At 35.7% G+C, this 21644-nt stretch overlaps 1 protein-coding gene across 1 annotated transcript in view; it reads left to right on the forward strand.

Annotated features, from left to right (window-relative positions):
* CDC14B (cell division cycle 14B) overlaps positions 1-21644 on the forward strand; it is a 106609-nt gene that overhangs the window by 13249 nt on the left and 71716 nt on the right. Inside the window, exons 2-4 of the mRNA XM_044661357.1 lie at positions 12899-12989; positions 13702-13777; positions 21108-21200. Coding sequence (XP_044517292.1) covers positions 12899-12989; positions 13702-13777; positions 21108-21200 — 260 coding nt within the window. The remainder of the gene's footprint in view (positions 1-12898; positions 12990-13701; positions 13778-21107; positions 21201-21644) is intronic.

A 21644-nucleotide genomic window follows, 5' to 3' on the forward strand; every position in this document is an offset into this window, starting at 1 on the left:
TTTTAAGGAAGAGCCTTTTGCCATCATGACAACCCTAATGACAAAGAAAATAACAAGTAATGGGCTGTACTAATACACAGAAGTCATCATGGATCGTGATGGATTTGGATGAAGATGACCTAAGTTCTAATCCTGCTTCAGATATTTACTATCTGTATGATACTGGGCAAGTTTCTTAACTTTTCTCAGTCTCCCATTTCCTCATCTATCAAATGGATGCAATAGTAACACCTCTCTTGTGAGGATCAGAGAAGTTAATATATGTTGCTTTTTTTTTTTTTGAAACCCTTACCTTCTGTCTTGGAGTCAATACTGTGTGTTGGCTTCTTGGTGGAAGAGTGGTAAGGGTAGGCAAATGGGGGTCAAGTGACTTGCCCAGGGTCACACAGCTGGGAAGTGTCTGAGGCTAGATTTGAACCGAGGACCTCCCATCTCTAGGTCTAGCTCTCAATCCACTGAGCTACCCAGCTGCCCCCGAAGTTAATATATGTAAAGAACTTTGCAAAACCTTAAAGTGCTATGTCAATATTAGTTCCTATCACGATGTAAGAAGCACACTTTAATATTTCTTAGTAAACAACAATTAAACCAGCTTTTTAACTTGTGTTAAAGTAGTATTATTTTATTTTAAACCACCTGAGTGAAAGGCCAGTCAATCAATTTATCTTTAATGAGGGCTGAATATGTGCCCAGCCCTGAGCTGTAGCTACTTAGAGATATCAAAAGATTTTGAGAAATGGTACCTGAGCTCTTAAGAATTTACCTTCTAGTGGTGGGGCAGGGGTAGGGGGGAGGCTGGGATGGTAATTCTGACACATAAACAGTTAGCAGACAAAGGGCTATGTAATTAAATACTAAATTATGTGGAATGTCTTATAAGTACTAAGAAGAAAGGAAAAGCACTGGGTTTTAGGAAAACTTAATGGAGAAGATTTGAGCTTTGCTTCTTATGTACAATTAACATCTGGACTGATAAAAAAAAACTGCTTCTTATGACTTGATTGATTGATCCTGTCTTATCAGACTTATGGAACTATAGCAATACTAAGATAACTTAAGTGACATGTGATGTGATGTGTGTGTGTATGTATGTATATTGCAGCCTTCTACACCTTATTCAATATCTTCAAGGGATGCCATGGTGGGGGGAATCATCATTTGTTGGCCAACATTCTGGTGATGTGTCTCTCTGAATCTGGCACAGCTAGTGTTTGAATGGCAGTCTATTGCCAGACCCATAACTCAAACCTTTCCAGCTTGGTGTAGGACCTGCCAGAGCTGGTGTTTTATTGGCATCAATTCTGATAATCCATGGTCCCCTTCATCCCATAATAAGGAATGAGAAGAGGACTCCATTGCACAAATCTGGAATCTATGCACATTTTATTTCAAAATAGGTTTTTTCCCCCCTCCCAATTGAATATGTGACTAAGAATATTAAAGGAGAGAGATATATTTCAAAGCGTCATTATACTTGCTTGCTTTGATTTCAGACTGTTTGGTTTGGGTTTTATTTTTGAAATCGGATGATGGTCAAATTCTAACTCAATGATCTAAAGATGTCTGTCTTGCTGAAGCTGAAAAAAATAACAGTATTGTGGATTTTTGGATTTTTTATGTATGTTTTTAATTTGGATTTTGACAAAATATAATCATAAGATTTTTGATTAGACTTTGCAACAGATAATGCAATTCAGTTCTCTCATGTGATGGATAAAAAAATTGAGACTTAGTCTCATTTTCCCGGCAACCTAGTCAGAAGCTTTGGAGAAATTACTGACTTTAATCTAGTAAAATCATTTCTATGAATAAGTGCAGTTTCAGGGTCTTCTAACACAGTGACCTAGGTCTTGATAGGAATCGTATCAAATGAATAAATCAAACCTTGGGTGTTTATACTATAAAATACTTTCTCTTTGATGAATTCATAAATATTTTATTGAATGACTACAATGTTGAAGGCATTGTGTTTCATTTGTTAGGTGCCTTGGAGTTGGGGATGCAGAGATATATCCCTGACTTCAAGGAGATTGTGATCTTTTACATATAATATATGACTATATACACACTTGCACATAGGTATACATGTCTATAGGCTGTACATGTATCACACGTATATACAATGTATATATGGATATAGACACATGTATATATGCATAGGTGTGCATATAGGTATCTGTATAAATGCTCACACACCCACATATATAAAATCAGCTACTACAAAGTAGTACGTGAAAACCGTTTGTATCACTCATGGCAAATGCATGAGTTCAGAATAGGCTAGTTACAGATGTGATCCAAATGTACATCCAAACATTCAAGTGTGGTTTTCAAAAAATATCCATTCAGTTGTTTTTCATTTCTAGTTATCACTATATAATGTTTTTTCATTTCTATTCCACATCTCCCCCTGTTTTGCTCAAGGGCACAAAAATATAGTTGTAAATTGTTTTTACTTTCCTGGGGCATTCCGCTGCTAGTGCCTTCCCCTCTAAGACTTATCTGTTGTCTTCTCTGCATGTGTTTCTTATGTCCTTATTCATATCCCCAGTCATCCATCATTTGAATATTTGAATATTTTCAAATTCATCATTTGAATATGAACTTCATGAAGGAAAAGGTATTTTTGCTTTTTATTTGTATTCCTAGTGGTTATCACAGTGCTATGTATATATTAACCACTTATTATATATATATATATATGTATATTTTATGTAAGTGGTTAATCACTTTCCCTTGCTTTCAGTGGAGGAAAGAAGTAAAAAATTAGTCATACCCCTTGACGATCTTGTGAGAGGTTTAAATAGCTAATATTTTTTATATCATCTTTTGAGGTAAGTACACAGGTATTGTTGAGATTTTACACATGAGGTGACTAAAGTTCAGACGAGCTCAATTGCCCATGGTTACACAGCTAAAATAAATGCCTGACCTGTGGGATTTCAACCTAGGTACTTCTGACTCAAGGCCAGTCCTCTTTCTGTCATATCAGACTGCTCCTCATAGGTCTAATTAAATTTTGCCCTAGGGTTATGCATGTGAACAAGAAAATTAAACCTTGTTTTTCTTTTGTATTCTTGTGGAATTTCTGCAATAAAAATTTTGACTTAAAGGTAGTTAGAAACATTTTCAGTAGATTTAGGAGATCCCTGTCTGCTGCCAGCGATGCTTATCTAAATGTTGATTAGATGATATCTAGAAGACCAACAAACAGACAGACAGATGGATGGATGGACAGACAGATAGATATTTTATTAAATACTATAATACAGGCAAGCACTGTGTTAAGTGTTGGGAATATAAACATAAGCAAAAAGAAAACTAGTCCCTGCTTTGTCATACTGACAAACAGGAGTTTGCAATTAATATCTACTTAATTTTGACATCTGTTTAAATTAAAATATTTATTTAAATGCTACATAGTATAATTATTTAGTACATCTAATATGACTGGATTTCAATGTAGATTGAAGTTGCAAGTTATATCATGAATAAAACAATTTGTTTAATGAACAAAATAATGAGTTTATACATACAAATATACACACACAATATATATATGCCTATATATACAAAAGATTTATATAAATGCTTATTATGTACATATATGCAAATCTTTTTTTAACATGTATTAAGATATGTATCATAGTCAACAGCTAGCAATCCTAAGAATCAGGAAAATTTAGGTACCAGTCCCACTGCTGACATTCACTGGCTATGGATAGGATCTCTTAACTTCTCAGTATCCCTAAGCAACTTTCTGAGATGAGCTTCTGAGTTGCTGAATAGTTAGCAATCTGCATTTGTATGGCAAGTTCCCTCTGGTTCCTTCTTTACACTAATGAGATCATAGGCCTAGTCAAAGACCAAAATTTCTGAAGTTAATCTTAATAATTCTAGGTAAATTATTAGATGAATGTAAATTGGGCTTTAACACAATAACAAACATAATAAAACATACTTATCAGGCTCAAATGTAAGAACATTTTGTTTTTGTAATCTTTTCAAAATTAAAAAACACTTTCTAGATTCAAGGAAATATTTTTATGTTTAAAGTAATAAAACACGCCTTCAACCCTATAATAAAAATCTAAAATATCTCTTTGATTGCCATAAAAATAATCTGAAATATAAATGAGTAGGATTTCTACTAATCAAACCAATATTTAGATAAGAAAGGTGTGTGTTGGTAACTGGAAAAATCCTTCTGACTATAATGAATGTTTATAAAATTATCATAAACTTGTATTAGAGATTCTATATTCAGCTCTTTAAGATTATAAATATAACAGCTTCCCCAGTTTCCCAGTTCTTAATGTGGTTGGATTGAAAATCAGCAACTTAAAAAAAAAAAAGATGAAGGGTTCCTCCTTTGGAGAAAAGGAAAACATGTTTTAATCATTAGTACTGAATGTTTCATGCAAGATTATTGACAGGTTGGCCCCCTAGACTTCAGCTACCATAGTGAGCCAAATGGCCCAGATTTGAGAATCCATTCTGGTAATGATGACCTGTAAATAAGATCAGTATGCTCCATTTGCTGAATAACCCCATCTAACTAGGATAATAAAGGGTGTTCAGCAAATATCCCACTTTCTTTCTTTCTTAGGTTTCCCCAAAGTTCTGCTGGCTCCAGCTCCCTTTGTGGTGCCCCAGGATGTATTCTTCCATGATGCCACAACTACCACAAGGAAGCCCTGCTGTAAAGTGAAGTGAGCCCAAAAAAGGCTCAGGTAAAGTGTTTCTTTATATGGTGTGGGTTTCAGTTTGCTTTCTTTGCTCATTGTTCTTTTTTCTTTTCCTTTTCTTTCCTTTTTCTCTTTTTGTTAAAATCTTTGAAAGCCATATCATATAAAATATGTATTTTTTAAAGTCACTCAACTGAGCCCTTGGGTTATTTTTCCTGTGGGGCTTCCTTGACATTATTTCAGTTAGAGTAGTGAATAGAAGAATTCACTTAGCAATGTAGTATCATGGGGCATACTCTCAAAGACTAAGCTTCCTAGAGATATTAGAAATGTATACCAAAACTTGGGTCGTTATAGTCATTCATATCTAGGAAAACTAATGGCTAAGAATTGTTCTATGTATCCTAAAGTTTGACATTTTGAGAAGAGTTTTTATATCACAAGATTTTAAATTAAATATACATTTTCTCTAGGCCAACCATAAGCCTGTGTGCTCTGTAAAATAAAGCAAATCATTCTCTTGAATTCTATTCAGTATCTTTCTAATCAGGTTATATACTATTCTGAATCAGAGGCTCCTTCTGATACCATGAAATATATCTCTTTAACCCATTTCATCAAAACATATTGTTAAATTACATTTGAAAACTTCTATCCACTATTTAAAATAGTACACAGAATTAGAAAACTGAATTTAAGTGGTAAACATTTACTATCTTGGGAATTTTTGGAAGCATTTTTCCATTACTCATAAATTGTTTGCTAGGATAATATTTTATTATGTAGAGAACTTTGCTATTTATGACCTTTGCTAGATTCTCAAGAAATAGGACCAGGATGGATGGGCAGTCTTATTAAGGTACTTTTTAATTATAATTGATGATTTGTGTCTAGATAAGTCTTTTGCAAAGTACTTTAGCATCTTCAAAGATCCTAAAATGAGGAAGTCTCCTGATGAGTTCTTTCTTTTCCCTTCAGTAATAGATTTGTATTTCTTAATCATCTTCTGTGCAAATGGCCTTTTCCAGTCACAGTCAAGCTTTGTTCTCTCCAAAAAATCTTTATAGACAGAAAAATATCTTCTTGTTGACAAATGTTAATATTTTCAACATTTGGCAATGAGCGCTGAAAATATCAAGGAAACAACTGCAATAAAAAATCATCAAGACATTCTTGAAAAATACAAAAAACATCAATAATTAATTAAAAATCATCAAGACATTCTTGAAAAATACAAAAAACATCAATAATTAATATTAGGAATAAAAAAACTTTGTGGGGGTGATTTATAAAATAAAAAATATTCAAATATGTGTATTGAATTGACTTTTTGAATATTGTATTTAAATGAGTCAGCTAAAATTTCATTTGCTTGACTATTTTTCTTTGGAATTTTCACTGAAGTAGAACTTTATATTTCTTTGCTTTCATTTCTAGAAAAAATACCTTTTAGCTAACACTATAAAAAGCTGTCCTAACTCCCCACATTTCTTTTTTTTTAATTATTATTTTTTTAAATTTAGAATATTTTCCCATGATTACATGATTCATGTTCTTTCCCTCTCCCCCACACTCCTCCCCTCCCCATAGCCGACATGCAATTCCACTGGGTTTTACATGTATCATTGATCAAGACCTGTTTCCATATTATTGATATGGAATTATGATCTAGGATGATCGTTTAGTGTCTACATCCCCAATAATATCCCCATCAATTCATATGTTCAAGCAGTTGTTTTTCTTCTGTGTTTCTGCTCCTACAGTTCTCCCTCTAAATGTGGATAGTTTTCTTTCTCATAAGTCCCTCAGCCTTGCTCTGGATCCTTGAATTGCTGCTAGTACAGAAGTCCATTACATTCTATTTTACCACAGTGTAAATTGGTCTCTGTGTACAATGTTCTTCTGGCTCTGCTCCTTTCACTCTGCATCAATTCCTGGAGGTCATTCCAGTTCACATGGAATACCTCCAGTTCATTATTCCTTTGAGCACAATAGTATTCCATCACCAACGGATACCACAATTTGTTCAGCCATTCCCAATTGAAGGACATTCCCTCATTTTCCAATTTTTTGCCACCAAAAAAAGTTTGGTTATAAATATTTTTGTACACGTCTTTTTCCCTATTATCTCTTTGGGGTATAAAGCCAACAGTGGTATGGCTGGATCAAAGGGAATATAGTCTTTTATAGCCCTTTGGGCATAGTTCCAAATTGCCATCCAGAATGGTTGGATCAGTTCACAACTCCACCAGCAATGCATTAATGTCCCAATTTTGCCACATCCCCTCCAACATTCACCACTTTCCTTTGCTGGCTTGTTAGCTAATCTGCTAGGTGTGAGGTGGTACCTCAGAGTTGTTTTGATTTGCATTTCTCTAATTACAGGAGATTTAGAACACTTTTTCATGTGTTTGTTGATAGTTTTGATTTCTTTATCTGAAAATTGCCTAGTCCCTTGCCCATTTATCAATTGGGGAATGGTTTGATTTTTTTGTACAATTGATTTAGCTCCTTATATATTTGAATAATTAGACCTTTGTCAGAGATTTTTGTTATAAAGATTTTTTCCCAATTTGTTGCTTCCCTTCTAATTTTGGTTGCATTGGTTTTGTTTATACAAAACCTTCTTAATTTAATGTAATCAAAATTATTTATTTTATATTTTGTAATTTTTTCTAACTTTTGCTTGGTTTTAAAATCTTTCTTTTCCCAAAGATCTGACAAGTATACTATTCTGTGTTCATCTGATTTACTTATAGTTTCTTTCTTTATGTTCAGGTCATTCACCCGTTCTTAACTTCCCACATTTCTGAGGGATCTTACTTCCTTATATTTGGAATCAACTGTCTAGTAAAACTACCATTGCCATCATCACCATCATGGTACAACATTTTAGTGTTTATCTGCATATATCATCTTTACTAAAATAATTCACTCTCATCTTACTAGCCTGCATGACTTGTTTTTCTCTAAATCTTAACTTGATCTTTAAGCAAGGTGGCTTTAGTCTATATGCTCAGTATATGTCATGAAAAGTAGTTTTTTCACTTGGAAATTTCTTGTCTTTTGAAATTTGGGTTTTTGACCCAAGATCCAAGCTATAGGAGGGGAACTAAGACAAAGAAAGAGTGTAGTAATTCAGTGTGGGTAAAGGTATGCCTTTCTTGAATCTAATTCATGAACCAGGGATACAGACATATAAGTCTATAAATATAGATTATACAAATATGCCTTCTGGGGGTTGAATAAATATGTCATATATGTAGGTATATATTTACTATTTTTCAATTCTCTAATTTTTTGGTGTGTCTAATAAAGTACAAGTTCATTTAAAAGCACTACCGAATTAATAATAGCCCTTTGTCATGCATTTTCTCAGTCAGCCATTTCTAATAACATCATTGTTACATGGGGGGAGGCATGATTTTTTAAAAAAATAATAAGAGTTCCCTCATATTATAAAATGTTGAAGCCCCTGATTTCTTTCCAACACCCACATTTTATAATTAATGAAACCTTGGGCCCAGAGAGGTTAGATGGCCTGCCAAAGGTCACCCAGCTAGTTAGTGGCACATTTAGAATTAGATGAAGGGGTATGTATACTGGAGCTCACTCCAACCAAGTCTAATTGTTAAAATTTCAATGTAAGCATTGATGCCATAGGAAATGAGCAAATTCTACAAATTATGGCTCGATTTATTGTTTTATTGATTACTAGAATTGAGAAAGTGATGCAAAATGTTAATAATGGAGATTAAACTTAACTGTGTCCTAGATATAGTTCATTCTCTCTCTCTCTCTCTCTCTCTCTCTCTCTCTCTCTCTCTCTCTCTCTCTTTCTTCCTTTTCCTCCCTCCTTCCTCCTTTCCTTCTCACTTTCTTTTTCTTAAATATTTACCAGCACATTCTCAACTAGATTCAGAGATTCCTGATCAATACTGTAGCAAATTTCTGAACATGCGGAGGGAGAAGGATAGAAATAATTATATTTGAAATAACACTACATCAATAGGATGATTCTGAGCTCTACAGAGAAGTTGAAAAGAGTATGAAGCTTAGAATCAAAGGACTTGGCTCCAGTCTACTCTCTTGTCACTACTTGCATTTTCTTAGGTAAATCAATTAATCATTCTGAAGAATGAAGAACTCAATTTCTTCATATGTAAAATGAAGAAGATTTTAAGGATCTCTTACAGTTTGAAAATATAAGATCCCATAACTCCCTCACAAAGAAAGACTATTATGCATAAGTAGTTGGTGGGGGGGGGGAGGGGAAGGGGTTTTCAGTGTTGTATGCTGAAAAGCAATACAGGGGGCTGGAATTGTTAGAATAAGGCACTCTGGGGGCAGCTGGGTGGCTTAGTGGATTGACAGCCTAGAGATGGGAGGTCCTGGGTTCAAATTTGGCCTCAGGCACTTCCCAACTGTGTGACCCTGGACAAGACCTTTGACCCCCATTGCCTATCCCTTACCACTCTGTGTATTGACTCCAAGACAGAAGGTAAGGGTTTTTATTTAAAAAAAGAAAAAAGAAAAAGCTCAATCCACTGAGCTACCCAGCTGCCCCCAATACTCATCTCTCTTTTTGTTACATCTGGGAAGCTTTTGTTAAGAGATGTAATTTCATTTCTTCCAAGAGACACCATTTTACTCATCCTTGATTTTGCAACACAGGCTGTGTACCAGGTTATCAGATACAATCTGGCATTTGTCCATCTTGCCAGAGTAAATTTTAAAAATTGTTTACTACTGATATATACAATTACAAAAAATTCAAGAAATGTATTTGAAGGGAGTTTTCTGGAAGTGGAAATGTTTGCTTTTGTGTTCAGTATCAGAGTTTTCAGCATAAGGTGCCAGTCTTTCCAGGGAAAATTAGACTTCAGTATCACCTTTCTCAAAAAAATCATACATACATATGTATATAAACATCTATATGTATGTGTATGTATGTATACATACACTCCAGGATTTCTGTTTATTCTGGCAGATACTTGGACAGTAAACATAGCAATGGCACTTAAGTACAGTAGTATTATCTATCTCTCTATCCATCCGTCCATCCATCCATCCGTCTCTGGCCATCTAAGGAATCTGATCATTTCAACAGCAGCTCCAGGTATTCATTTCCCTTCAACATTTACTTCCCCTCCAAAACAAACAAAAACAACTAGATGTGGAAAACTATTTAGCTTTTCTACCTCACTTACTCCATCTTCTGACCACCTCTTAGGAATTTTACTTTTTTTGTACTGGAGCTGGAAAGGGAAGAAACTAGGAAGTGGGTAATTTCATTTTATCTCCAGCCACATCTGCTAGGCTCTGAGAGACCTACCGAAGGAGCTAGAGAGGTCTCAAAACAAGCTCTTCGCTGCAGACCCAACAGAGGGCGTACTGTCTCCAGCATAGACCCAGCAAAATTTTACTGCGTTTAAGGGAGGGAGGAAGGGGTTGAGACTGTAGTCCAAGGTTCATTTTCCTTTTTTGAAGATAAGAATCTCCCACTTTCTGGCCAGCCGGCTTATTAAGGTGCAGTACCTGGACTGCAGCTCATTTAGGCGCCTTCCCTGGATTGCGGAAATCTACTAATCCTCTTTGCCTGAAGCTGGCGCAGCTGGAGGCGGCTGTGGAGGAGGAGGCTGTGGAGGAGGAGCCTTGGCGCCCCAGCTGCAATAACCCTCCTGGCTGGGTTGGTTCCGCATTCCACCCGGTTGGAAATAACAGGGGGAGGAGCCTTGAATCCGGAGGAAACTGGCCCAGATACAAACTTTCACTTAGGGAGCTAATTCTGTATATGAGTGTTTTCCTTTGCTTACGCGAATTAAAGTCACTATCCCAGCTCTTCGTCTCATCACCTGAAAGTGTTTCCTCAAAGAATTTTTAAAGATAACTTTTTTAAAATACTCAGATGATCCACCGACGCGCTTTAATACCTTGAGAATTTTTTCCTTATCTTTATTACACATTTTTTTAAGTTCGTTTTCTCAATTTCCTAATCTCGAATCTGGAGGTTTTCAGGAAAGTTGGCAGTCTCCAGGGTAGACATAGTATTAAGGGAGAGATAATGGTTCCTCTTCCTTTGGAATCAGATATAGCCCTTTAAACTTTTTTTCCTCCTCTTTTATTTCGGGGGTGTGGCTCCGGCGCTTCTTCCAAGCTGCTGATCTGGGAAGTTAGAGCCGCCCTCTTGACTCCTTAACTTTCCTCCTCTACACTTTCCCTGCTTCCTAGCGACCCATCTCCCCTCTCCCTCCTCCGTCCCAGTTTTCTCTTAGATGCTTTTAAAATAATGACCGGCAAGGAGAAGTTTATAGTGGAGGTGATAAAAGGTGAGTCTTACGCCCGGCGGGGGGGGGCGCAGCCCTGCTTGTCTCAAGAAGCGCTCAGAACTCCCAGTGAGGGGAGAAGGGGGAGGGGGGTTAGAGGCGGGGGAATACCGTGGGGCGGGGGAAGAGAGAGACTTCAGCCCCAGCTCTGGGCCCTACCATTTATCACTCGGTTTCGGTGACACAAGATTTTCTTTAGGAGAATCTCCACTAGTTGGAGGAAACTGCCCCAATCCCTTGGCGGACTTAAGTCTGAGACTAAAACATTTAGCATGATATTAAAAGAGAGGGAGTTCCAAAAGTTTGCTTCTTTGTTTTTCTACTTCGTGAACTCTCAAAAATGCAGAGAATGGGAGAAGATTCTAGGTAGATTTGAACTGGGTACATTCTCTGAAAAACAGAATGATTGGACCTATTGAGGCCAGGTTCAAAAACCCCCTGGTTAGCGTGCACGTCCACTCTGGAACTCTTTTGAGTCCAAGGTATTAGGAGCTCTTTCTGAATTAAACCTTTTAAAAGAAAAATCCACTAATTATATAAGTTGCTTAGGAGAATGCCTTTTATATGAGATATTATCATAGTAATTTTAGTCATTAACTTACTGCATTTAGAGTTTGTAATTGTAGATATTTAAATTTTTTTTTCGAGTAATTTGTAAGTGTGGCTATAAAAATCAGATGAGTTCAGAATAGGTCAAAGCTTTAAAAGTTACATTTTCGAGGATCAGTGCCTACTGGCGTTATTTGTTTCTTACCACTAGAAATACTGAAAATAAAACAAAACAAAAAAAGTCTAATTTTTGCGACATTTTAAAGCTAAAATGAGCATGTCACTGGTGCTTTTTTGTGGACATCGTGGATATTGATCGTTTCTGGGAGAGGCTTAAAGACAAAGATTTCCAAGGGGAAAGGGGTGGAGCCTAGTAACAACTTATTACTCTGCTGCTTAGTTGCTATTTAAATATCCTAGGAGATCCTGATATATTTACTGCAGTTCTGAAGGAAAAACCTACTCTCATGACGTTTGTATTTCATTAGTACTTCAACATTTTTAATAAAAAACAGTGCTTGAGAAATGTAACCTTCTGCTTAAAAAAATAAGTAGCACAAAGACATGACTTGCCTTTTGTTGTTGTTCTTTGCTTTCTCTGAACTTTTTCATTTAAAAGGGGGAAAAAATCTTCCCTAAAAAATAATGATTTTATGGTTGAAACAGTTGGTGTATGACTTCAGACTGCATTAGCAGTTGTTTTTTTAGTATGTTCTGAATATTAACAAGTAGTATATTATGGGAAAAGTTTTACAATGTATGCTTGCTGTTTACAAATGCTATAATTGGCTGAAACCTCAAGGTTTTAAGTATTATAATAAACAAGTGATGGAAATTTGCTAGAGTTAATCCAAAAATCAGGCTCTCCAGCTCTATGGGAAGTCATTTATTCCTGCTGAAATTCAGTGGGTGAAAGGTCATAGGATCACAGTTTTAGAGCTGGAAGGAACCCTAAAGGCTGTCTAATCTAACCCCCTCATTCTGCAAATGAAGAAACTGAGGCCCAAAGCAGTTAATAAATGACTTGCCTGGTGTGTCACATAGTAGCAAAGCAGGATTTGAACCTTGGACTTCTGATCCCAAATCAGACCTTTTCCATTGCAACATCAATACTCTTTTAAAGAAAAATATTTATGATTAACTGAAACAGCTTGCTTTTTTTTTTATTATTCACCTTTTGAGTTTCCAAGTATTTGGAAACATGCATGAAAAATTAAAGTTTGTGATAAAGAAATTTGAAAGGATTTGGATGACTTACAAGAACTTTTTTCCTCTGAAGAAATCAAGGTTGTCATTTTAAGAGTAGTATTAGTTTTGACTTTTTTTGCATTTCAGATCGCCTTTGTTTTGCCATTCTTTACCAGAAACCAAAGAGTGCTGCAAACATACACTATTTCTCCATAGATGACGAATTTGAATATGAGAAGTAAGTATTATCTTGTGCTCTTCTAAAAATATAGGGAAACTATTCATTTTTCAATAAGCTAGAAGAGCACTTTGTACAAGACAATCTTAAAGACATATTCTTTGGAATTATAGAATTGGATTATTCAATAGGGAGATTCCATTATTAAATTTCATCTTTCCTTCATGGTAAAATAGATCTTGGATGGGGGTGGGTGAGGAAATTATGCTCTTTTTCTCAAAGTTCATAAACAGTTTGTACAGAATCATAGAATGTTAAGAACTGAAAGGAGCTTAGAATTCATCAGTCCTAGTTTAGACTAGGAAATTTATGGCTTATTTTCTTTTAAATTGAGTTTGTTATAAAAGGATATTTATGCTTATTTTCCTTTAAATTGAGTTTGTTATAAAAGGATATACTTTACATTTCTTGTCAGTGGAGTAAAAAATTTGTCAGATGTAATTATTTTTTCCCAAAAGTGTTTTCCAATTATTAGTGTGAGTATAGAAAAAATTTATTAATTGCATTCATTGTGTCATTTATGTTTGGAAGCTTTGTGTTTGCCAATTTGTCTCTTCTATAACGAGGCAATATCTTTAAATTGTTTGTCCAGTAATAGCATATGATCAGTTGTGTTGTTTTCCTTGTAATTTTATCTGTACAACAAAAACAGGCATTAATTCAGAAAATCCAAGCCATACCTATACAATTTTGTTTGTTTTCACTTTTAAAGCTTCTTCGCAGATTTTGGACCACTCAATCTGGCAATGGTTTACAGATATTGTTGCAAGATAAATAAGAAATTAAAGGTAAAACTATTTTTTTGGTAGCAGAATGGATTTAAGTAATCAGCATTGGCCTTGTCAGAAAAAAAAAAAAAAGATGTTTCTTCTTCAAAAGAGTAGTCTCAGGTATTTTAGAATGATCTGTCACAGTGATGGCCAACCTATGGTATGGGTGCCAAAGATGGAAGGAGAGCACTCTCTGTGGGCACTTGGCCACCCCGTTCCCCTTATCCCCAGACTTCTTTACTAGAAAGACAGAGAGACTCAAGCAGAGCTGCTTCCCTTCCTCTCTCCACCGTGCCTGACCATATTTTTTCACATCCCCTACCCCTCTGCCCAGCAGTCCAATGGGAGGAGCGCACAGGGGGTAAGGTGGGTAGTTCACAGGAGGCAGAGCTAGAGGGGAGCAGAGCGATTGGGCCACTCCCTTCCCCCTTTCTACACTTGCTGAGAATATTCCTCAATTCACCCACCCAGCAGCCCAGTGGGAGTACTTCCTCCCTCCCCTGTGTGGGGTAAGGGGGAGACACACAGCATGCGGTCTCTTCAGGGTGACTGGCATGGCACTTGGTCTGGGGGATGGGGAGGACAGTGTCCTGGCATTCCATTTCTAAAAGGTTTGCCATCACTGACCTAGGATGTTTCCTATGCATTTAGAAAAGGCACCTATAATTTTTTTCTTTTTAGAAAGTAACTAAATAAATGTATTATTTGTACATATATTTATCATTTTGATCCAGCAGTTCTTGTTTATGCCTCTGATGTTTTGATGTATTTGTGGCAATATTTTAATTTATAATAGCCACTAGATAATAAGGATAACACATCTATAACAGTGGAGTTGAGGCATAAGCATAACTTATCTCATGTTTTCATTTCATTATTTTTTGCCAAATGTTAGAGCTAAAAGGAAGATAAGAAGTAATTTAGTTTAGCTTCCCTTCTTTATTTTGCAAATGATGCAACTAAATAAAGCCTAGGAGATAAAATTACTTTCCCCAAACCACGTTGACTTAGAGAAAGTGGGAGAAGCAGGTCTTATCTTATGTTCCATGCCCTTTCCACAATCCAACACTGCTCACCTTTGATAAGAAATGCCAACAAACAAAACGATTGACTTCTTTGTTTCTTTGAGAAAATTTTGAACCTTGGTGGTCAAGTACTAGACCAAACTAGTATGAGCCAAGCTTAATTCAGTCCACTGATTCCCTTGGAGAGGAAGGGGACAATAAAACACTAGTGACCAAGGATAAAAAACAGTGTAACGCTTAACTTCACAATGTTACAATGTTCAACTCCCATTGACTGGACCTTTAATGCCTCAAGCTACAAGGAAGTCCAACAGCTTCTCCTTCCTTAAGAGACCAGCCCAGCCTATATAAAACTGGTGACACTTTAATTACATAGTACTTTGATTTGCCAGTGTGTGTTTTATATCAGTTGAAGTAAAAAGGAAGTCTGGTAACTTGCTCCTATAAGACCAAATGTATGGTAGTATATTTTGCTTGATTTAATAGTACAAAATAAGAAAAAAAAATCAGGCAGGTTAAAAAAAAAAAAAGGAAACTTAAACCAACCTCTGTTGCCTTTGACCTTATGTTAAAACATTATAATAAGGAAAAGTTCTATTTAACATCCTGAATATTTGACATTAGACTATTTTCCTTTATAATCAGAGGCTATCGACCTCAGAAGGAATCTTGGTGCCCATCTAATTTGTAATTGAACATGAATTCTCTCTTACTTCATGCCTGAGAAGTGATCCTTTAGCTTTTGTTTGAAGCTCTCTAGGGAGGGGAAACTACCACCTTCCAAGGAAGTCTTTTAAATAATTTTAACAAAATTGTTTAAGAGCACAATTTCCACAATTTCTAACTCTAAGTTCTATCCATAAATCTTCCTTTAAAAACAAATCATTTTCACTCATTTTTATTCCTAGTTCTCTTTTTCGTGTGACAGGCCTTCAAATACTTAAAAGATGATTATCACATTCCTCCTAAGTCTTTTTCCCAGAATAAGAATCCCTAGTTCCTTTAGCTGAGATGTGGCGAGGTCTTGAGCCCTCTCATCATTCTAGTCATCCCATCTTTCCTATAAATAATGCCCAGAATTGAACATTATATGCTAAATGTGTTCTGATCACAACAGTAGAATTATCACTTCCCTAGTCTGAGACACTCTGCTTCTCATTAATATGCCATCTGATAAAGTTAACTCATTTAATTTATAGTCACTTAAACCTTATATTTCTCAGACTAATTTGCTCAGTAGTAGCCATGCCTTACTCATTTTATAATACTGAATTTGATTTTTACACACCAATATATAAAACTTTACCTTTGTCCTCATTAAGTTTATTCCTACTGGATTTGGCTTAATGTTTTAGACTAGCTAGATCTTTTGAGATCCTGATTCAGTTTTATAGTATGTTATCTGTCACTTCTAGCTTTGTGTGCCATACCCAGGCCATTGATTAAGAAAAAAAAAAAGGAAATAGAATAACACCTTGTCAGCTAAGGTTCATCTATGAGAATAGATACCATAATAGGTTGAGCACTGGACTCGGAATAAGGAAGACCTGCAATCATTTTCTGGCTCAACCCTGGGCAAGTCTCTTGATTTTTCTGAGCCTCAGTTTTCTCACCTGCAAAATGAGGATAGTAATAGCACCTACCTCACAGAGATATTTTGAAGGATAAAAGGCAATAACAAATGTAAAGAAATTTGCAAAATTTAAAAGTGCTTTATAAATCTGAATTGTTGATACGGACCTCTGGAAACTCCACTAGAGACCTCTTCTAATGTTGACATCAAACTGCTAATGACCTTTCTTTGGGTCCGGTTTAACCATTTCCAAATTTACTTAAATGTGCTATCACTTAGCAAGTATCTCTCCATCTTGTTCACACAAAAAGTCCAAGAGACTTTGCCAGATATTCCGTTAAAGTCCAAGTAAATCACCACATTTGGTCAATTGGTCTACTGACCCTATAATATAACCCTGTCAAAAATAAAAAAGGAAATAAAACTAGTCTAATAAGACTTATCAGAAATAGACTTTAGACATTAGATGTGAACATATTTGTCTAGTACCATAGTTCCCAAACTTTTTTGGCCTACCACCCTCTTTCCAGAAAAAATATTACTTAGCAGCCCCCTGTCACATACTATCACCGCCCCCTTACAGGTATTCACTGCCCCAAATGCACCTGTGGCCATCACTGCCTCACTGGAACGCTGTAGCACCCACTTTGGGAATCACTGGTCTAGTATGAAACCATATAGGCCCATCAGGTTCACTACATCCTTTGCTTTTTTTTTAAGAAAAAATATTTCCGTTATTTTCTATTAATTGTATTCCATATACATTATTACACATAAATATGAAACAGCTAGTGTTTCTTAATTTTAATAACTGTTGCTGAATGCATAAATTCATAAGTATATAGAAGAAACTCTCATTTTTGTTTCATAAGGTTCTCCAGCTGCACCATGGTGCAGTGAAGTTCTAGTACCAACAGACAATGGTCAGTCACTCTCCCTGACATTTTGGGCAACAAATTTCCATCACCATTTATTGTTACTTCTTTCTTTCTCAAATGCTCACCAGCCATAATAATAATAGTCAATCAACATTTATTAATTACCCACTTTGTGCTAGGCACTGTGCTAAGTGTTAGGGATATAAATATGAAAAAAGAGAGCCCCTGCTCTCAAGGAGCTTACAGTCTAATGGGCAAAGACAACACATAAAAGGAAGTTGAAAAGCCAGGGAAGAGGGATGGACAAGTCATAATAGCCCTCAGCCAGGTGAGAAACAAGATGCTCCTAGCTGAGCTCCCTCCTTAAATGGAGGTTTAGGAGTTTATGGCTCAACCCAAGGGGTAGAGGAAAGTAGTGATCTCACCAAAGTTGATGAAATTTTCCTAATAATGAGCTTCCTGGGGCATGAGAAAAGCCACCCCTTTAAATAATATGTTCCCAAGCTCACTGGCCTATATCTTTATTTCTCTCTATTAAAAAGAAATCTAGACAGTGCTTGGTTTACCATTTTGCGGTGCCTCTTTTCATTCTCCCATCTCTTTTAAAAACTACTGACAGTGGTCACATCTGCCAGTTCTTTCCATCAATATAACCCTGTATTGAAGTTCATCTGGGCCTGTGTTTTGAACTTATCAAGGGCAGCTAGTTGCTTTCTTCCTTTCTCCCTTTTTTATTTTGACTATCACTCCTCCTTAGTCATTTCTGTACTGTTCTTTCCAGTTCAGTGATCTTTCTCCTTGGCATAGAAATGAACAACTGAATAAAAGCCGAACACTTCTACCTTCCCTCCATCATGAATTATTGGCATCACATCTGCTGTAAGTAGGGCCAGTATCCCTCTTTGACCTTCCTCTTTTCCCCAATAATAGCTTAAAGAATTTTTTTGTTTTTATATTCTTTACATTGTTTCATTTTGTTTATCAGAACCATAGTCTATTTTTGTCTTTCTCCTGTACCTAGAATGAGTGGAGAATTAGGGCGTGCTACTTAAAAATCTAGTTATTTCCCTTTACATTCACATCAATCTTTTTAGACAGCCCTCTTTCTGTGTCTTTCTTACATGTATCTTCACAATTTTCTTCTGGAGGACTTTGCATTCTCCTTGAAGTTATTTCCCTTTCTGGAAGTTTATTCCCTGATACCTGAACCCTTTAAAAAATCAGATCTTCAAACTAGTATGCACATCAGCCTGTGCCCATCTTGCTTAACCTCTGTCACAAATTCTAAGATGGAGTGATAACTTTCCCCCTAAGGTCACCATTATTATTTCCACCCCAACAACCAGTTCCTACCTGTAGGTGAAAATCAGATCTAGAATGGAATTTTTCTCTTGTTGATCAAAAAGTATTTTTATGCTAAACATTGTGGCTACTACTGAAGATACAAAGAAGGGCTCTTAAGATCAAAATACATAAAACTATGTATGAACAAGGTATCCACAGGATAAATTAGAGCTGAGACATGAAAGAAATCAGGAGGCAGAGATGAGGAAGGAGAGAATTCAAGGTACAGGGGGACACTGGTAGTTTCCTCCATCTTTTGAAGGACAAAACCATCAAGCTGAGTCAAGAGAGGATTAGCTATTCTGCTTTTATTAGAGAGACAGCTTCAACAGATGTTGGATGATTGACAATGTACCCTATCTTTATTATATAATGTCACCCTGCCAGGTTTGATATGTTTTCCAAACTGTTCATCTGTTTCCTTTTTCTGTCCAGGTTGTCTGTGTGGTATTCTCAGAGAATGATGTATCTTCTGTTACTCTACCACGCATCCTCTCTTTTGCCATCTGGCTATCCTCAGCTATATATCTTTTTTTATGTACAGTGCTACCCAACCATCTCCTTTCATCTGTTCTGTCCATTTTGACTCAATTATGCCCTTCTACAGTTGTGATCTAGTCTTGAGCTCTGTCCCTCCAAGTTTCCATGATACTTATGATGTCAAATTTCCTTCCTTGCCATAGGATCTCTTAGTTTAGTGTACTTGGTACACAGGCTTTGTGAATTGGTGAATAGACATCTGAGGCTGTGGGTTTTAATTCTGACTTTTTAAAAAAATCCCTTGTGAATTTTTGGTGCTTTTCTTCTTATATTGTTGCTACTCTTTATGGTATCTAGCTTGATGGGTGTGTATGTGTGTGTTGATGATTTTCTTACTCCTACTTCCTTTTCATTTTAAAGGTCTTTTGCTTAGATTTGCAAGAATTCTTATGAACTGTTCTTTAGTGCACTTCAGATTCAAATCCTATTGTCAGATAACATCTTCTTACATAGCTATTCAGTTCCTAAATCTATCTCTTTTGAAATGCTTCCCCATCAATTGTTAGCAGTGAGGAAAATACCACTTGATTTATTGCTTAAGATTTCATAATTCTTAAAAGTATTTTCTAGCTTCCTTCTGGCAGTATCATTTATGCCCATAGGAATCTCCCCAAGTAATAGTCATCCTTGACAAGCCTTAGAATTAGGTTCCCTGTCATTTTCTTGATATATGCCCCAAGAAGATAATAGACCTCTCTGTTATTATCTACAGATAGCTGCCTTAGGATCTTAGGACCGCTCTGCAGGAAATCATCACTACTTATACTTGGGTCTTTTTCATCTGACCTTTACAGAATGATCTATCTATTACTTAATAGCCACTAATAGGCTTCCACATCATCCTTTCTTAGTATCATCAGTGCCTTACAGATAGTGGATACTTAACATACGCTTGCTGAATTGAACTGATTTGGAAGGCCAGTAACTGATGCTTCCTTAGAGACTATCTCCCTCCTCTGTTTGTTGGGCCTAGATGTTCAGTTACCACATTCTTCTTAATTTTACTCTCTTTATAGTATAGGCAAGAATTTGTTTTTCCTTTTGAAGTCCTCATTTGCTTAAGGAACACTTGGGTTTTTTTCTCCCATAGTACTCAGTTATATAACATAGATTTATAGCGTTTCATTTTTTTCTTGGCTTTAATCATTTTTGCTCCCTTTTATTCCAGTACCACTCATGAAACAGATTTGGTATTTGTCTATTTTTGTTTTTTTAACTAATTTGACAGTGACAAAAATGTCTAACAATAATTTCCTTTTGCTTTACCTGTTATCAGGAAGCTCTAGTAAAAAATTTATATTCAAAAATAAAACTTTCTGTAAAAACTAATTTGGTCTTTGCTTTAATTGTTCTCAAAATTCATTTATGCCATTCAGGATTTTACCATTCCTTATGTAAGCTAGATTATATAACTTCCTTTGGCTAATCTATTAATGACATGTAGCTTGCAAGGCTCTAACACTGTTCCATAAATTGTGAATGAGATATCCAGAATGAGTGGAGAATTAGGGTGTGATAGTTAAAAATAAAACAAGCCAGATACTATAAATCAAGTATCTATTACTTAAACAGCTTAAGGGAAAGTGTATACACACACACACACACACACACACACACACACACACACACACACAAATATACAAATAGGGAGATATTATACCTTATCTGGAATGAAATTTATCAGAATTAATTTTTGTTGGCACATGATTGTGTTAATTATTTATATTAAAGTTAACATTAAATAACATGGACACATATTTGTGTATTTGTACATTAACAAACTTTTAGTATATTTAGTGTTTCTAAACATTAATGTGATATTGACCTCTTGCCTCAGTTGTTGAAAATTTTGAATCAGGGTGCTTATGAATGGAGAATTTGGGATTTTTTAAAAAATCACATTATAAAGGGAAATATATCAGACCACAAATATTTAATGAATTTTAACAATAAAATGGAATACTGACAGCTATTCATTTTTAATGCAGTCCCTTACATTGCTAAGGAAGAAAATAATTCATTTTACGGGTGCTGATCAAAGAAAACAAGCAAATGCAGCTTTCCTCATGGGGTGTTTCATAGTAAGTATTTCACCAACTCCCTAATTTAATTAGTGAAAATGTACTTTATGTTCTGCTAGATGTTTTAAATTTGATGCTTGCTTTAAAAAGAAAAATGAATCTCTTGCTTTTGCTTAATAAGCAAATGTAGGAAGGGATAGACTTTCATTGTGGTTTTCCCTGGAGTTAGGGAATTGGTGACTCCTACAAAGTGGTCACCTTTCAGGCTGAAATTTTAGAGGTCATAGAAATATTTTTTAAAATAAGTATTTTGATGATTACAATTTTAGCATTTTTCAAAGCTTAAACATCAAATGTTTGTTCTAGAAGAAAGGCAGAAAGAGCAACAATGACTATGGCAGTATGCTTTAAAATGTTTAAAAGGTGCTCTTTTTTTTGTACAAGGTAAAATCCAGGGCCAAACATTTCTTTCTCCTCAAAAATACCAATTTCACCTGCATGTAT

This window comes from Gracilinanus agilis, chromosome 1 (assembly GCF_016433145.1).
Source record: "Gracilinanus agilis isolate LMUSP501 chromosome 1, AgileGrace, whole genome shotgun sequence".
NCBI classification, from domain to species: Eukaryota; Metazoa; Chordata; class Mammalia; order Didelphimorphia; family Didelphidae; genus Gracilinanus; species Gracilinanus agilis.